We start from the raw sequence: 16505 nt of genomic DNA, 5'->3' as shown, positions 1-16505 counted from the left end.
TGGGAATAGCCACTGCACTCCCGCCTGGGTAACAGAACAAGGCTTCGTCTCTCTGGGCACAGAGGCTCATGCTATTCCTGTATTCCCAGCACTTTGGGAGGCTGAGGCATGAGGATTGCTTGAGCCCAGGAGTTCAAGACAAGCATGGGCAACATAGTGAGGCCCCATCTCTACAAAAAACAAACAAAAAGTTAAAAATTAGCCAGGTAGCATGCACCTGTAGTCCCAGCTACTCGAGAGCCTGAGGTAGGAGGATCGCTTGAGCCCAGGAGGTCGAGGATGCAGTGAGCTGTGACTGTGCCACCGCACTCCAGCCTGGCCAACAGAGCAAGACCCTGTCTCAAAAAAAATCTTATTAAAAAAAAAAGAACATGCTAAATTTGTGTTATGTGAATTTCACCCCAATAAAAAAAAACAAAAAATAGGCCAGGCATGGTAGCATGTGCCTATTATCCTATCTACTTGGGGGGCTGAGGTGGGAGGATCACCTGAGGCCAGGAGTTCAAGAACAGCCTGGGCAACAAAGCAAGACCTTCATCTCAACAACAACAAAAAAAATTGTTTTTAATTAGCCAGGTGTGGTGGCATGCAGCTGTAGTCCCAGCTACTCAGGAGGCTGAGGCGAGAGGATCTCTTGAGCCCAGGAGTTAGAGGTTACACAGAGCTATGATGGCACCACTGCGCTCCAGCCTGGATAACAGACCTCATCTACAAAAAATAATAATATTCATATTATGTATAATATGATACTATTTATATTACTATGTAATATAAATATTATATTTTTATTTTACGAGATCTATATTATTTTTATAGACCTCATTTATAAATAATAATAAGGGCCAGGCATGGTGGCTTATGCCTATAATACCAGCGCTTTGGGAGGCCGAGGCGGGCAGATCATTTGAGGTCAGGAGTTTGAAACCAGCCTGACCAACATGGTGAAACCCCGTCTCTACTAAAAATACAAAAAAATTAGGCAGGCATGGTGGTGAACACCTGTAGTCCCAGCTACTCAGGAGGCCGAGTCGGGAGAATCACTTGAATCCGGGAGGCAGAGGTTGCAGTGAGCCAAGATCGTGCCACTGCACACCAGCCTGGGGGACAGAGCAAAACTCCTTCTCAATAAATAAATTAATTAATTAATAATAATAAGAGTAATAATAAATCTGGCCATCTTCCAGAAGCCCCCCTTGTACCCTCTTCCCAGCCACTAGTGCCTCCAAAAGAAACTGATATCCTGACTTGTTACACATGGTTTTGCCTGCTTTAGGACTTTATGTGAATGGAATCACAAAGTGTATACTCTTCATTGTTTTGGGTTTTTTTTTTATTTATTTATTATTGCTTTTTAGAGATGGGGTCTCCCAAGGGCAGGGAGGGGAAAAAGAAAAAAAAAAGTTAGATATGAGGTCTCCCTATGTCACCCAGACTGGAGTGCACTGCCTATTCACAGGCGTGATCACAGCTCACTGCAGCCTTGAACTCCTGGCCTCAAGCGATCCTCCTCCCTCAGCCTCCTGAATAGCTCAGATTACTGGCGTTTTATGGCTTTGGTTTTGGTTTTGGCTCAACATTGTTTGTGATTCACTGAAGTTAAATCATTCTTTAGTTTGTTCTCACTGCTGTATGATATTCTGCTGTGCGAAGAGATCACAATTTATTCCTTCTCCCACTAATGGGTACTTGGGCTGCTTCCAATGTGGAGCCATGATGCATTGCACTGTGGGGGGCATATCTATTGGATGTCTACCTAGCAATGGAATTGCTGAGTCAGAGAAGATCCAGCTAATAGTGTTGGTAGATCCTGCCAAACCATTTCCCAACATGAGCGAATGGGTCTACACTCCGGCCAACTGTGGATTAGAGTTCTAGGTGCTTTGTATTCTCACCAGCATTTGTTCAGCCTGTACTCATTTTGCAGAGAAGGCAACCGAGGCTCAGAGAGAGGGGCAAGTGCTGCCTCCCCATCAGGGAGGCAGTCTGGGTCCTTCTTGCTAGAAGCCTGGTAACCCACCTCCTCTCTTCTCCTCCCCCAAACCTCCAGCATCCTGCCCGCACTGTGCCCTCCCAGCCTGGCTGCGGGGTGGGGTGAGACAGAGAGGGTCACGTGGAGTTGGGTTCCGAGGGAGGAAGCCAGGCGGGGTGCAGACGGCTGCTGATTCTGGGGCTGGTCAGGAAACCAAGGTAAGGGAGGGAGTGGAGGTGGGGGCAGGGGGATTCCTGGAGGCAGAGCTGAGGGTGGGGAGGGGGCCGAGATGAGGGCAGTATGTGGACAGACACTGGGCACTACTGTCACTCTCTCGTCCCCCAGGAGACCCCCCCCAACCATGGACCCACCGTCGCCAAGCCGGACCTCCCAAACCCAGCCCACAGCCACCACTCCGCTGACTTCCTACCGCTGGCATACAGGGGGCGGTGGGGAGAAGGGGGCTGGAGGGTTCCGCTGGGGCCGCTTTGCTGGCTGGGGCAGGGCCCTGAGCCACCAGGAGCCCATGGTCAGCACCCAGTCAGCCCCTCGCTCGATATTCCGTCGGGTCCTATCTGCGCCTCCCAAGGAGTCACGGACCAGTCGCCTTCGACTCTCCAAGGCCCTCTGGGGGAGGCATAAGAACCCACCACCGGAGCCAGACCCAGAGCCAGAGCAGGAGGCCCCAGGTACATGGTTCCCCCACCCTGAGCTTGGGCCGGGCTGGGAAGCCGGATGCTTAGGTTTTGTCTGCCTCCGGAGCATCAACCCTGCAGACACAGGAAGTTGTGGGGAGTGCGAAAGCCCAGCAGGAAGCCGCTGGGGCCCAGCTACCCTGTTCCCTCTTTCCCCCTAAAGAGGGTAGGAGGAGTTGCCAGGGTCCTGTGGGCAGAGGGTCCATCTGAGGAAGGAACAGTGAATGTAGACCCATGATGGTATTGTCCAGAAGCTAAATGGCTCTTGGCTCCAACGGGTCTCTCCTTCAGTGGCTCAGGCCCATCCTTTCCTACCTGGATATCCATCTTCAGCCTGCCTCCTACTCTCCTACCTCCTAGCTTCCGTGTCTTTGTTCTGAGCCCTTAAGCCTCAGCCTCTCCATCAGTTCAGTGAGAATAATGATCTCCATTTTGGAGAGTATATCATTTTATTTGCTCATATTCATTCATTTATTCAAGCAGAGGTTTGTTGAGCTTCTATTGTATGTGCCAGGCCCTGATTTAGGCACTGAGGACACACTAGTGAAAGAGACAGATCACCCTCCCTGCCCCATGGAGCTCACAGTGTAGTAGAATTGACAGGAAATCCATCAACAAGAAAATGACAGATGGGCCAGGCATGGTGGCTCACGCCTGTAATCCCAGCACTTTGGGAGGCCAAGGTGGGTGGATCACCTGAGCTCAGGAGTTCGAGACCAGCCTGGCCAACATGGCAAAACCCTGTCTCTACTAAAAATACAAAAAAAAAAAAAAGTATCTGGGCATGGTGGCACATGCCTGTACCCCCAGCTACTCAGGAGGCTGAGGCAGGATAATCGCTTGAACCTGGGAGGTAGAGGCTGCAGTGAACTGAGATTGCACTACTGCACTCCAGCCTGGGCGACAGAGGGAGACTCCATCTCAAAGGAAGAAAAACAAAAAGAAAGAAAAAAAATGACAGATGGTACTAAGTGTCACACAGGGGGATCTAGAAGAGTAATGGATATCACAAGAGTTAGGGCTCGGGAATGTAACACTAGCCTACGGCCCAGCATTTTTTTTTTTTTTTTTTTTTTTGAGATGGAGTCTCGCTCTATCGCCCAGGCTGGAGTGCAGTGGCGCAATCTCGGCTCACTGCAAGCTCCGCCTCCTGGTTTCACGCCATTCTCCTGCCTCAGCCTCCTGAGCAGCTGGGACTACAGGAACCCGCCACCACGTCCAGCTAATTATTGTATTTTTAGAGAGACAGGTTTTCACTGTGTTACCCAGAATGGTCTCGATCTCCTGACCTCATGATCCGCCTGCCTTGGCCTCTCAAAGTGCTGGGATTACAGGCGTGAGCCACCGCGCCTGGCCCCAGGCCCAACATATTTTAAGTGATCCGTTAATAAGCGGGAGTTATCATTTATTGCTCCTGGTGGTAAAAACAAGGGAACAGACAGGCAATCTGGGAGGGCTAATTCAGCCCTCCTATTTCCTGGAAGCTCATTCAATTCTCACTGCTTATATTCCCATTTGTTTTTGTTTTTGTTTTTGTTTTGAGACAGAGTCTCACTTCCTTGCCCAGGCTGGAGTGCAGTGGCGGAATCTCAGCTCACTGCAACCTCTGCCTCCCAGGTTCAAGAGATTCTCCTGCCTCAGCCTCCTGAGTAGCTGGGATTACAGGCATGTGCCACCATGCCCGGCTAATTTTATATTTTTAGTAGAGACGGGGTTTCTCCATGTTGGTCAGGCTAGTTTCGAACTCCCGGCCTCAGGTGATCTGCCCGCCTAGGCCTCTCAAAGTGCTAGGATTACAGGTGTGAGCCACGGAGCCCAGGCACATCAGGCTATTTTTTAAAGACAAGATCTTGTTATGTTGCCCAGGCTGGTCTCAAACTCCTGGTCTCAAGCAATCTGCCCCACCTCGGCCTCCCAAATGTTGGGATTACAGGCATGAGCCACCTCGCCCAGCCCCTGTCCTGTTTTTTAACCTCTTGGACCCACATAATGTCTTGGTTAAGAGAAGAATGCAAAAAAAAAAAAAAAAAAAAGAGAGAGAGAAGAATGCTTGTGACTGAAGCCCAGCCCAACCACTCACAAACTGTGTGACCCTGGGCAAGTCACTCAATCTCTCTGAGCCTGTTATCATAGCCCTTTGAATGGCTTTTGGAGGATTCAACGCAAGAAGGTGTGTGGAGTGGTATACAGGGAACTGGGCACATGGTAGGTGAGCTGTGTCTGCTACCCATGGTTAGTGGGGACAAGGCCCAGACAGAGATGAAAGCTTGCCCAAAGTCATACAGTCCGATATGGCTGCTGGGGTGGGGGGCACCTAGGAGGGAACCCACCATGAGCCTTTGGGAATGGAAAGGGTAGCCTGAGGGAGAGAAAACGTCTCTTAAGTCCCCCAGTGCCTCCTCTTCTTCCCAGAGCTGGAGCCAGAGCCAGAGCTGGAGCCCCCTACCCCACAGATCCCCGAGGCCCCCACACCCAACGTGCCTGTCTGGGACATTGGGGGCTTCACCCTGCTTGATGGGAAGCTGGTGCTGCTTGGAGGAGAGGAGGAGGTGAGAGGCGGCACCTGGGAAAGGGGAGGGAAGAAAGAAAAAGGAGGAGGGCAGAACAGAGGCAGGGGCTGGAGGGAGGATAATGGGAAGGTGTCTGCCTCTCCCTCGGTCTGCCTGCCTGCCTGCCTCCCGTCTCTGACTACCCACTCCTGCGGGAGAACAGGGTCCTCGAAGGCCCCGGGTGGGAAGTGCTAGCTCTGAGGGAAGCATCCACGTGGCCATGGGGAACTTCAGGGATCCAGGTAAGCTTGAGGGGTGGAAAGGCCTGGGGCATTTAGGAGGCTCTAAAAGTGGGGCAGAATCTAAGATGACTCCAACCCCCCAACCTGCCACCCGTAACTACCCACAGATCGGATGCCTGGAAAGACAGACCCAGAGACTGCTGGTCCCAACCAGGTCCACAACGTTCGGGTAAGGCAGCCAGTGAAGGGGGCAGGTAGAGGGGAGAGCCAAGACTCTCAGACCCTCAGAGCTGAAAGGGCACTCTTGCTGGGTGATCTGGAGCAGGTTGCTGACCCTCTTTGGGCCTCAGAGTCCCAGTCTGTCAAATGGAGCTAATGAAATAACCTTTCTCTAGGGGTTGTTTATGGGAAGCCAATAGAGAGTGCAGGAGCCAGGCAGGGAAGTGCGCAGCTGTAGTTTAGTCCAAGCTTCTCGGGAGACTGAGCAGAGAGCATTGCTTGAGGCCAGGAGTTCAAGACCAGCCTAAGCAACATGGGCAGACTTCATCTCTTAAATAAATAAATGAATAGTGTAGGAGAATATATGATTGATGCTTTACAAATGGAGTTTGGGCCAGGCACAGTGGTCCACACCTGTAATCTCAACATTTTGGGAGGCTGAAGCAGAAGGATTGCTTGAGACCAGGAGTTCAAGACCAGCCTGGGCAACATAGCAAGTCCCCAGTTCTACATGGTAACATTCACCCGTAGTCCCAGCTGAGGCAAGAGGATCACTTGAGCCCAGAAATTTGAGGCTGCAGTGAGCCTTGATTGCACCACTGTACTCCAGCCTGGGTGACAGCACGAGACCTTGTCTTAAAAAAACAAATGAACAAACAAAGAATTAGGAGCTGTTGGTTGCTCTTATTATTCCTGCTAATACAGCCTGAGCTTGGTGTTGGTCCTCCAAGACCAGTAGATCCTCTGGGATATCTTGGGAGGGAAGCAGCTGAAGAAGGAGCACAGATTTCTGTCCAGCTGACATTCCCTTCCCCACAGGGGTTGCTCAAGAGGCTGAAAGAGAAGAAAAAGGCCAGGTCGGAGTCCCGGGATGGGTAAGGGTGTATGAGAGGCTGGAGGGGCTGGGGTTCAACACTGGCCCCTTCTTCTCCACCTCCTGTATATCATTCCAATCTACACCAAACACCCCCTGTGGCCTCTGTATTCTGCCCCACATCAGTTGATGCTGGGGACATTGAATGATCTAGTACAGAGCCAGGGTGGGGGCAAAGTCTGACACAATAACTCTAAAATGGGAGCTAAGTCAATCAACTGGTCTGGGAGGGTTAGGGAAGGGACCCTTGAGCTGAGATCTGAAGGGTGGATGGAAGTTAACTAGGCCAACAGGGGGGTGGAAAAAGCATTCCAGGCAGAAGGAACAACAAGTGCAAAGGCCAAGAGGCCGAAAGAAACAACTAAAACGAGGCCAAGGGGGCTGGGTGAAGTGGCTCCCAGCACTTTGGGAGGCCGAAGTGGGCAGACTGCTTGAGTCTAGGAGTTCAAGACCAGCCTGGGCAACATAGTGAGACCCCATTTCTACAAAAAATACAAAAATTATCTAGGCATGGTGGCGGGCACCTGTAGTCCCACCTACTGGGGAGGCTGAGTGGGAGGATTGCTTGAGCCTGGGAAGTTGAGGCTGCAGTGCACAGAGATCATGCCACTGCACTCCAGCCTGGGCAACAGAGCAAGATTCTGTCTCAAAAATAAATAGGACTGGCTGCGGTGGCTCACACCTGTAATCCCACACTTTGGGAGGCAGAGGCAGGTGGAACATTTGAGGTCTGGAGTTCAAGACCAGCCTGGCCAACGTGGTGAAATCCCATCTCTACTAAAAATACAAAATTAGCCAGGCATGGTGGCGCATGCCTGTAATCCCAGTTACTCAGGAGGCTGAGGCAGGAGAATCGCTTAAATCTGGGAGGTGGACGTTGCAGTGAGCCAAGATTGTGCCTCTGCACTCCTGCCTGGGCAAAAGGGCAAGACTCCATCTCAATCAATCAATCAATCAATCAATCAATAAATAGGGCTGGGCGCGGTGGCTCACACCTGTAATCCCACACTTTGGTGAGGCTGAGGCGGGTGGATCACTTGGGATCAGGAGTTCAAGACCAGCCTGGCCAACATGGTGAAACCCCATCTCTACTAAAAATATAAAAATTAGAAAATTAGCCAGGCGTGGTGATGGGCACCTGTGATCCCAGCTACTTGGGAGGCTGAGGAAGGAAAATCACTTGAACCTGGAAGGCGGAGGTTGCAGTGAGCCGAGATCCAGCCACTGCACTAAACAAGACTCTGTCTGAAATTAAATAAATAAATAAATAAATAAATAAATAAATAAGATAAAATAAAACAAGGCCAGGGAGGCTGGAGCTCAGAAAGTGATGGATTAGGTGGAGGGAGATGAGGTGACAACATCTGGACTCAGCTTGGTCATGTAGGTCACGAGGAGTTGAGTTTATCCTAAAAGCAAGGAGGTGCCATGGGGAGGGGGCACAGGGGAGAAACGGGATCCGAATTGGATCCAAGTCCTTCCTGGCCTTCCTCTACCCTTCAGGCTATGGGGGATGGGGAAGAGGCAGGAATGACCGCGTGCTCACCCGCCCCCTTCCCAGACCCCCCAGTGCTCTGGGCTCGAGGGAGTCGCTGGCCACACTCTCTGAACTGGACCTGGGCGCCGAGCGGGATGTGCAGATCTGGCCACTGCACCCCAGCCTCCTGGGGGAGCCCCACTGCTTTCAGGTAAGTGCAGACAATCCACCTCAGTTCCATCTCAGTCCCACCTCCCACCCTTTGGCTTCACCCTTGGCCTCGATCACACCGTTGGATTCTCCATCCCAACAGGTAACGTGGACGGGTGGAAGCCGCTGCTTCTCTTGTCGCTCGGCCGCTGAGAGAGACCGCTGGATCGAGGACCTTCGTCGCCAATTCCAGCCCACCCAGGTCATTGCCCTCAGAAAAGCGGGACACAGAGACCCCGCCCACAGGCCGGGCCCGCCCCTTCCACTCTACCCAAAGCCAGCTCACTCCATAACCCGCGTCCCCAACACACCTGCCCCGCCTCCATCGTTGCAACGGCTCCAAGACTCCCCTTCCATCTACTACCAGCCCCGGGAATATCAGACCCGCCCCTTCTGTCCACTCCCGGCCCCATATGCACTCAAAGCCCTGCCTGCCAGGCAATCGCGAAGTCTTTACTCCAGTACTACTCTTCTATGCCCTGGAGCCCCGAACTCTCCCGGAGAGCCCAGAAAAGCTAGAAAACTTCCGCGTAACCACCTCCGGACTCCCGTGGCTTCACTTCTTTCCCCAAAGGCCCAGCAATCTCCCTAGGGGCCCGACGCAACAGGTTTGAGGCCCCACGCTTCACTTGCGGTGCCTTCTTTGGGGTGCCAACAAACCAAAACGCTTCCCCCCATCCCACTCCCATCTGCAGGACAACGTGGAGCGGGAAGAGACATGGTTGAGCGTGTGGGTGCACGAGGCGAAGGGGCTTCCCCGGGCAGCGGCGGGGGCACCCGGCGTGCGCGCCGAGCTGTGGCTGGATGGCGCGCTGCTGGCACGCACGGCGCCTCGGGCCGGCCCAGGCCAGCTCTTCTGGGCCGAGCGCTTCCACTTCGAGGCGCTGCCACCGGCACGTCGCCTGTCGCTGCGGCTGCGCGGCTTGGGCCCGGGAAGCGCGGTGCTGGGCCGCGTGGCCCTGGCGCTGGAGGAGCTGGGCGCCCCACGCGCGCCTGCCGCCGGCCTGGAGCGCTGGTTCCCGCTGCTAGGGGCGCCGGCGGGCGCAGCGCTGCGGGCGCGGATTCGGGCGCGTCGCCTGCGCGTGCTGCCGTCCGAGCGCTACAAGGAGCTGGCGGAGTTCCTCACCTTCCACTATGCGAGCCTCTGCGGAGCCCTGGAGCCCGCGCTGCCTGCGCAGGCCAAGGAGGAGCTGGCGGCAGCCTTAGTGCGCGTGTTGCGGGCCACCGGCCGGGCGCAGGTGCGGCACCGCGACAGCGCGGACCGGGGCTACCAGGGGGTAGACCGATAACGCGCTTCGGGCGGGAGTTGGGGCGCAGGACCTGAGTAGCACCTGTAATGGGGGAGACACCTTGAAGGGGTGTGAGGGGCGTGGTCCAAGTATCACCTCTAAGGGGCGGGGCACCTAGAAGGGCGGGGCCTGAACATCACCCCGTAAGGGGCGGGGCACCTTGAAGGGCGGGACCTGAGCGTCAGCTGTGAGGGGCTGGGGCTGAGCTGCACCTGTAAGGCGCGGGGCACCTTGAAGGGCTGGGCCTGAGCTTCAGCTGTGAGGGGCGGGGCCTAATTATCACCCACAAGGGGCGGGACACCTTGAAGGGCGGAGCCTAAGCTTCAGCTGCGAGAGGGGCCTGAGCATCACGCGTGAGGGGCGGGGCCCAGGTTGAACCTCAGCGCTAAAAGGCCTAAATTTCTGCTGTGAGGGTTAGAGGTTCCTGCCTCGGTTAGGAGACCCAGCAGTAAGGACTGGGTCTGAGCATCAGCTACGAGGGGCGGGGCCTGTGCCTCTGGTGTGAGGGACCAGCCAAGGATCCGAATTCCCTTGGACTCAGTCTGCATCTGGTGCAACCTGACCCCCTTTCCTAGGCGCTGGTGACTGACCTGGGCACTGCGGAGCTGGCGCGCTGTGGAGGCCGTGAGGCGCTGCTGTTCCGGGAAAACACATTGGCCACGAAGGCTATCGATGAGTACATGAAGCTCGTGGCACAGGATTACCTCCAGGAGACCCTGGGTGAGCTGGGGGAGAGTCCATGTCAGCGGCCTACTGGTGAGCTAGGGGACCTGGGTGAAGTTCTAGGAGTCCTTGAGCAACCCGGATTCTGGTAGTGAGTGGTGTTTTGGGGGGGCTAGGATCCTGGGGACAATTGGGAGCTCCCCAAGACGTTGGGTGCCTCCGGAATAACCTAAAGACAAGGTTGGAGGATGGGTGTGGCAGGTTTTGGTGGTCTTGGCCCCAGCCGCTATCTGGCTGTGCTGGGCTGCAGGACAGGTTGTGCGGCGTCTCTGTGCTTCTACTGAGGACTGTGAAGTGGACCCCAGCAAGTGTCCAGCCTCAGAGCTGCCAGAGCACCAGGCCAGACTTCGGAACAGCTGCGAGGAGGTCTTCGAAACCATTATCCATTCCTACGAGTGAGAATTAGGACCCCAGCACCTTAGCCCACCCCTGCTTACCATGCTAGCCCCGACCTCCAGTTTAGGGTTGCCAGATAAAATACAGGAGACACTCAGTTAAATTTGATGCAATAATTGGGACCATACTTATATTAAAAAATTACTCATTTGAGCCAGGCATGGTGGCTCATACCCATCATCCCAATGCTTTAGGAGGCTGAGACAAGAGGATCGCTTGAGCCCAGGAGTTCAAGACCAGACTGGGCAACATAGCAAGACTCCATCTCTCCAAAAAGCTTTTTAAAAATGAGCTAGGCATGGTGGCATGCACCTGTATTCCCAGCCGAGGCTGGAGGATCGCTTGAGCCGAGGATTCAAGGCTGCAGTGAGCTATGATCATGCCACAGCACTCCAGCCTGGTTGACAGAGACCCTGTCCAAAATAAAAGTAAAAATATGAATAAAAATTACTCCGTTATCTGAAATTCATGTTTAACTGGATGTCCTGAAGTTTCATTTGCTACATCTGGCAACCCTATCACCATGCAACCCTATCACTACTGACCCCAAGTAACCTGATACCCAATTCCTTGTCCTGTAACCACAGGTGATTCCATATCCCCAATTTCATGCCACTGGCTCCAGTTAACATAGGACCTCAATCCTATGATCAGACGATGCCCCAAGTCCATGATCCCTGGCTTTAAGTGACCCTCCACCTCAAATCCCATGCAACTGATCACAGGAGACCTGGGATTCCAATCCCTTGACCTCTGACCCTAGGTTAACCTGCATACCTAATCCCTGACTTCAATCAAGTGACTTCTGACCCTAGGTGACCTCCAGAGCCCCAATCCTACTTTATATCTTGTACTCTGGCCCACCAGTCTCATGTCTAATTATAAGTACATCCAAGCTCATAACCTCTGTCTTCATGTGACCCTGTACCCCCAACTATAAGAGTATTATCCCCAGAGATTGCCATAGCTACACCATGAGCCATGGCCCCATGCTAACTCATAACCCCAAGCATTGTTATCTCAGATATTCCCAATCCTGGAGCCCAGACCCCAGGTTCAGTGAGAAGGAGGCCTGCGTGGGCTTCATGAATAGCTTTCTGGAGGATCATGGACCAATCATGCAGTGCTTCTGGGACTCCCAACCTTATGATTTTAACCTTTATGCCCATAGCCTCCCCATCTGACCATTCATTGCCTCTTCTGCACCAGTTGGTTCCCTGCGGAGCTGGGCATCGTGTTCTCAAGCTGGCGAGAAGCATGCAAAGAACGTGGCTCTGAGGTGCTGGGCCCCCGACTGGTGTGTGCTTCCCTCTTCCTGCGGCTCCTGTGCCCTGCCATCCTGGCACCCAGCCTTTTTGGTTTAGCACCAGACCATCCAGCACCCGGCCCAGCCCGCACCCTCACACTGATTGCCAAGGTCATCCAGAACCTCGCCAACCGTGCCCCGTAGGTGCTGGGAAGCTAGGGGTGTGGGGACCATGCTGGGAGCGTGGGGGTGGCAGGTGCCTGACCTGACCCACTCAGCCTGGCCCTGATCCAGGTTCGGTGAGAAGGAGGCCTACATGGGCTTCATGAATAGCTTCCTGGAGGAACATGGACCAGCCATGCAATGCTTCCTGGACCAGGTGGCCATGGTGGATATGGATGCTGCACCCAGTGGTTACCAGGGCAGCGGCGATCTGGCCCTCCAGTTAGCTGTCCTGCATGCCCAGCTCTGTACAATCTTTGCCGAGCTTGACCAGGTATGGCCTGAACCCAGAGTAGGGAGGCAAGAAGGCTTGGGAGACTCTGACCCTGGGGATTTTGCTCAGTCTCTGTCCTGCGTGCCTCACCAGACAACCCGAGACACCCTGGAACCGCTGCCCACCATCCTGCGAGCCATCGAGGAGGGCCAGCCTGTGCTCGTGTCAGTGCCAATGCGTCTCCCACCGCCCCCGGCCCAGGTCCACTCCAGGTAACCTCAATCTGGTCTGGGGTCTGATGGGTGAGAACAGGAAGGAGCAGGGCTCAGACGGGGTCAGAGGTGAGGATGGATCATTGTGAGCAGAGGTCAAGCCTAGGGTCAGACTGGAATCACAGGTTATAGAAAGGGTCGGGTCAAAGGTCACAGTGTGTTTAAGGTCAGGGATGAGAGGTTAGGGTGGAGTGAAGTCAAGGGTCATAGAGAGGACAGTATCATAGTCAGAAGTCAAGGACAGGAGCCAGGCTCAGTGGCTCATGCCTGTAATCCTAGCACTTTGGGAGGCCGAAGCAGGAGGATCACTTGAGGCCAGGAACTTAAGACAAGCCTGGGCAACATAGGGAGACCCCATCTCTACCAAAAAAAAAAATTACCTGGGTGTAGTGGCATGTGCTGGTAGTCCTAGATATTTGGGAGGCTGAGGCTGGAGAATAGCTTGAGCTCCAGAATTCAAGGCTGCAGTGAGCTATGATTGAGCCACTGCACTCCAGCCTGGGTGACAGAGCAAGACCTTGTCTCAAAAAGCAAGACCTTGTCTCAAAAAAAAAAGAAAGGACAAGTTCACCTGGGGGTGAGGTCACTTCCGGTCAGGTCGGGATGGAGTCGTCTCAGGGGTCAGTAGAGGGTCTGAGATCCTCCATCCCACCCCTAGCCTCTCCGCAGGGGAGAAGCCCGGCTTCCTGGCCCCCCGGGACCTCCCCAAGCACACCCCTCTCATCTCCAAGAGCCAGTCTCTGCGCAGCGTTCGCCGCTCAGAGAGTTGGGCCCGGCCACGGCCGGACGAAGAGCGGCCCCTGCGGCGGCCCCGGCCGGTGCAGCGCACACAGAGTGTCCCGGTCCGGCGTCCTGCCCGCCGCCGCCAATCTGCGGGGCCCTGGCCGCGACCCAAAGGCTCCCTGAGCACGGGCCCAGCGCCCCGCGCCCGGCCTTGGACCCGGGACTCCGCCTCGCTGCCTCGGAAGCCGTCGGTACCCTGGCAGCGCCAAATGGACCAGCCGCAAGACCGAAACCAGGCACTGGGCACGCACCGACCTGTGAACAAGGTAAGGTCAGGCCCAGGTCCGCGCCTGGGGAGTGGGAACAGGGACGCGACTGGGGAAGACTGAAGGGCCAGGCAAGTTTGGGTTCAAGTACCCAGCTCGCTGCGCTGTGTGACCCCGGGCCTAGCCCGACCCTCTCTGAGCTTCAGTCTCCCCAGCTGTACCGCAGGAGGGATGTTCCCCAACTAGGCAGGCCGGTGATGACGCTGAGCGCTTGGGCCTGGGAGGTCAGGGTCTCCGGGGAGAGACAGGGGCGGGACGACGGGTCAGATTACAGCCGCTCTCCCACCACAGTTGGCAGAGCTGCAGTGCGAGGTGGCCGCTCTGCGTGAGGAGCAGAAAGTGCTGTCCCGCCTCGTGGAGTCGCTGAGCACCCACATCCGGGCCTTGACGGAGCAGCAGGAGCAGCTGCGGGGCCAGCTGCGGGATCTGGACTCCAGGCTCCGTGCTGAGTGAGCCCAGCCCTCTCCATTAGCTCCGCCCCCAGGTGGGCCCGATCCAATTAGATCTGACCAGGCCCTCCCCCAAACGACCAAGCCCCACCCTAGCCCCGCCCCAATAAGTCTGTCCAGGCCCTGCCTCTTGGCAAGCCCCGCCCCCAGGTGGGCCCACCCCACGAAGGTCGGCCTAGGATCCTGGCAGATTCTCTCATCCAGGCCCCACCCCTCCATCATCCCCTCCCAACCTGGCTGGGCCGGGCACTGAGATATCTCAGCCTGGGCACTCCCTCCAGCCCAGTCACGACCCCACCCAGGACTGGCCAAGCCCCACCTCCAAGGGATGATTGATAGGTCCTATCATTGCAACCATTCCAGTCTCTGGTCCGACACTTCTTCAAGCATATTTAGGCCCCGCCCTTCAGTCTGAACAAGCTCCGCCTCCACTCCAAGCTCCGCCCCCTGAATCCCTGGCACTCCAATCAGGAGCTGGAAGGGACTTCCCTAGCCTCTGACCTTCGCCCCGATTCCCCGACCCCCACAGGAGCTCAGAGTTTGATTCAGAGCACAACCTTCCAAGCAATGAAGGGCACAGCCTGAAAAACCTGGTGAGACTGCCATCTGAGCCCTAGGGCAGGTCTGGGCGGTGCAGGAGCAAGGGTTGCTGTGCAGCCCTCTCCTGGTTTCTGAACCCCATCGCCACTGCCTCCCCAGGAGCACCGCCTAAATGAGATGGAGAGAACTCAGGCTCAGCTGAGGGATGCTGTCCAGAGCCTGCAGCTTTCTCCAAGGATGCGGGGGTCTTGGAGTCAGCCCCAGGCCCTCAAAGCACCCTGCCTCAATGGAGACACCACCTGAGCTGCCCATCCTGCCTCATCACACGTGGTCTGGGAGCAGAGAGATAGCCATCTTAGGGGGGGTGTCTGACTTTGCCTTAGCCCTACTTGGCCTACAGTGGGGAGTGGAGCTGCTGGTCTCAACCACTCTGGCAGTATGAAGTTGCCCAGTAAAATCTTTATTTCAGTGAAATTGGTGGTTTCTTTGCCCACTAAGAATTGCCAATTCTTAGGCATTTGCCCCGCAAGCCCTATTCATCTCTCCCAAATTCTCCCCTAATTAGAAGTCTCACGGAGAGGGCCATGTACACAAGTTCTCACCAGCTGTGTGACCTTAGACCTTCATTCTCTTAAGAGCCTGTTTTCTTATCTGTGAAATGGACGTAAAGTTCCCTACACAGTGAGAGGACCCATAGTTAAAGGCATTCGATAAAAGGTATTCACCCAATTGTTACAGGCAGCACCTGCTTCTCAATGAAGCACGGATTCCACCCCTGGCAACCTCCCAATCCCACAGTGAGAGCATCTTCCTAGGCCCTCCTCATGTCACGGAGGCCATGGGTCTGGAAGGCAGATAAAGGAAGGGGGTCAGGTGTGGGCATGGTTGGATACTGTGTATGAATGATTGGGTAAACAAGTCATTCAAATCATGGGTGAGTGGATGGGTGAGGGGTAGAGTGGGTGGAGCAAATGGCAGACGGATAGGTTAGCATTCGCTGGATGTTTGACCTGGTAGGTGAGTAGCTGGGTAGTTGGTTAACTAGGTTGGGTATGTCTGCCTAGAAAAGGCCTGGTTCATAGTAAGAAAAAATTTTTTTGAATGTTGCGATTATATATATCATATGTACATATGTTGAGGTCTCCTGAGACTCCTGAGAACTGGGCAGTGGAGAAACAATAATGAACTAGACAGGACTCCTGGCCTCATGGAACTTACATGTTAGTGGAGAGGCCAAATCAACAGACAAACTGGTGGATGGATGTTTGGGGGGCTGGGTGGAAAGATGTGTGTGGGGATGGTTGGGTACTTGCTTGGTTGTATGGATAAATGAGTATTTACTTGGGTGCTGGATGAATGGGTGGGTAGATGGGAAGTGAATGGGTGGGTTGAGTGGGTGTTTGGGTGAATTAATAGGTGGTTGGAGGGGTGGGTGGATAGGTGATTAGTTGATTGGATAGGTAGATGAGTGATTGATAGATTGAGCAAGTGGATGAGATAGCTAGGTGGTTAGATATCTGGATACATGGTGGATAAGACAAGACAACAGGCCATGATGTGTGTCTGATGGGGTAGTCCTGGAAGCTGTGATCCTGGGAACTGGGTGGAGGTGACTTAGGACTGAAGACCTAGGGCAACTCTAGGGGCATGGAGATGCTGAAGTCCAGCATGGATGATTGGGAAGGAGGGAGTGAGCTTGTGGTTGGAAGGTAGCTGATGGGGGGCAGGGGACAAAAGGCTAAAAATTGGCTGGGTGGAGTCTTCAATGACCTATCAATGACCCATCAATGACCCATGGGGGAACTTCTCTGCCCCCTCCCCACTCTTTTAGTGCTTTTAGCGAGCATACCATTGGAAGTACCAGTGGGATGATAAGGAGCCATTGGGTGTGGGACGACAAGGGTGTAGTCATGGTAACGGGGCCTCTCCC

At 54.6% G+C, this 16505-nt stretch overlaps 1 protein-coding gene across 3 annotated transcripts; it reads left to right on the top strand.

Annotated features, from left to right (window-relative positions):
• The first annotated feature begins 2135 nt into the window (after positions 1–2135).
• RASAL3 (RAS protein activator like 3) lies at positions 2136–15049 on the top strand. 3 transcript variants are annotated; one of them, XM_058425693.1, is made up of 18 exons: positions 2136–2187; positions 2315–2658; positions 5077–5213; positions 5377–5455; positions 5563–5624; positions 6434–6471; positions 8050–8176; positions 8279–8377; positions 8871–9413; positions 10040–10184; positions 10438–10582; positions 11793–12029; positions 12124–12325; positions 12419–12537; positions 13196–13586; positions 13878–14035; positions 14565–14628; positions 14735–15049. In XM_058425693.1, the coding sequence occupies exons 2-18, from the start codon at positions 2331–2333 to the stop codon at positions 14876–14878; spliced, it is 3018 nt and encodes a 1005-aa protein (XP_058281676.1). In that variant the 5' UTR covers positions 2136–2187; positions 2315–2330; the 3' UTR covers positions 14879–15049. The 3 variants fall into 3 exon arrangements, with proteins under 3 accessions (XP_058281676.1, XP_032025888.1, XP_058281677.1); XM_032169997.2 differs by having other exon boundaries at positions 6434–6489; XM_058425694.1 differs by lacking the exon at positions 8279–8377 and having other exon boundaries at positions 6434–6489; positions 14735–15038.
• The last annotated feature ends 1456 nt before the right edge of the window (positions 15050–16505 follow it).

This window comes from Hylobates moloch, unplaced genomic scaffold, assembly GCF_009828535.3.
Source record: "Hylobates moloch isolate HMO894 unplaced genomic scaffold, HMol_V3 SCAFFOLD_12, whole genome shotgun sequence".
Classification (NCBI taxonomy): domain Eukaryota; kingdom Metazoa; phylum Chordata; class Mammalia; order Primates; family Hylobatidae; genus Hylobates; species Hylobates moloch.
This window is presented reverse-complemented; position numbering and strand designations above follow the sequence as displayed.

What these genes read in the sequence shown, in the direction of transcription:
- RASAL3 (XM_032169997.2), top strand. Translation starts at nt 2,331, where the DNA reads ATGGACCCACCGTCGCCAAGCCGGACCTCCCAAACCCAGCCCACAGCC. An exon ending in GCCAGAGCAGGAGGCCCCAG is followed by an intron (nt 2,659 to 5,076) that starts GTACATGGTTCC and finishes TCTTCTTCCCAG; the next exon opens with AGCTGGAGCCAGAGCCAGAG. An exon ending in GCCAATTCCAGCCCACCCAG is followed by an intron (nt 8,378 to 8,870) that starts GTCATTGCCCTC and finishes TCCCATCTGCAG; the next exon opens with GACAACGTGGAGCGGGAAGA.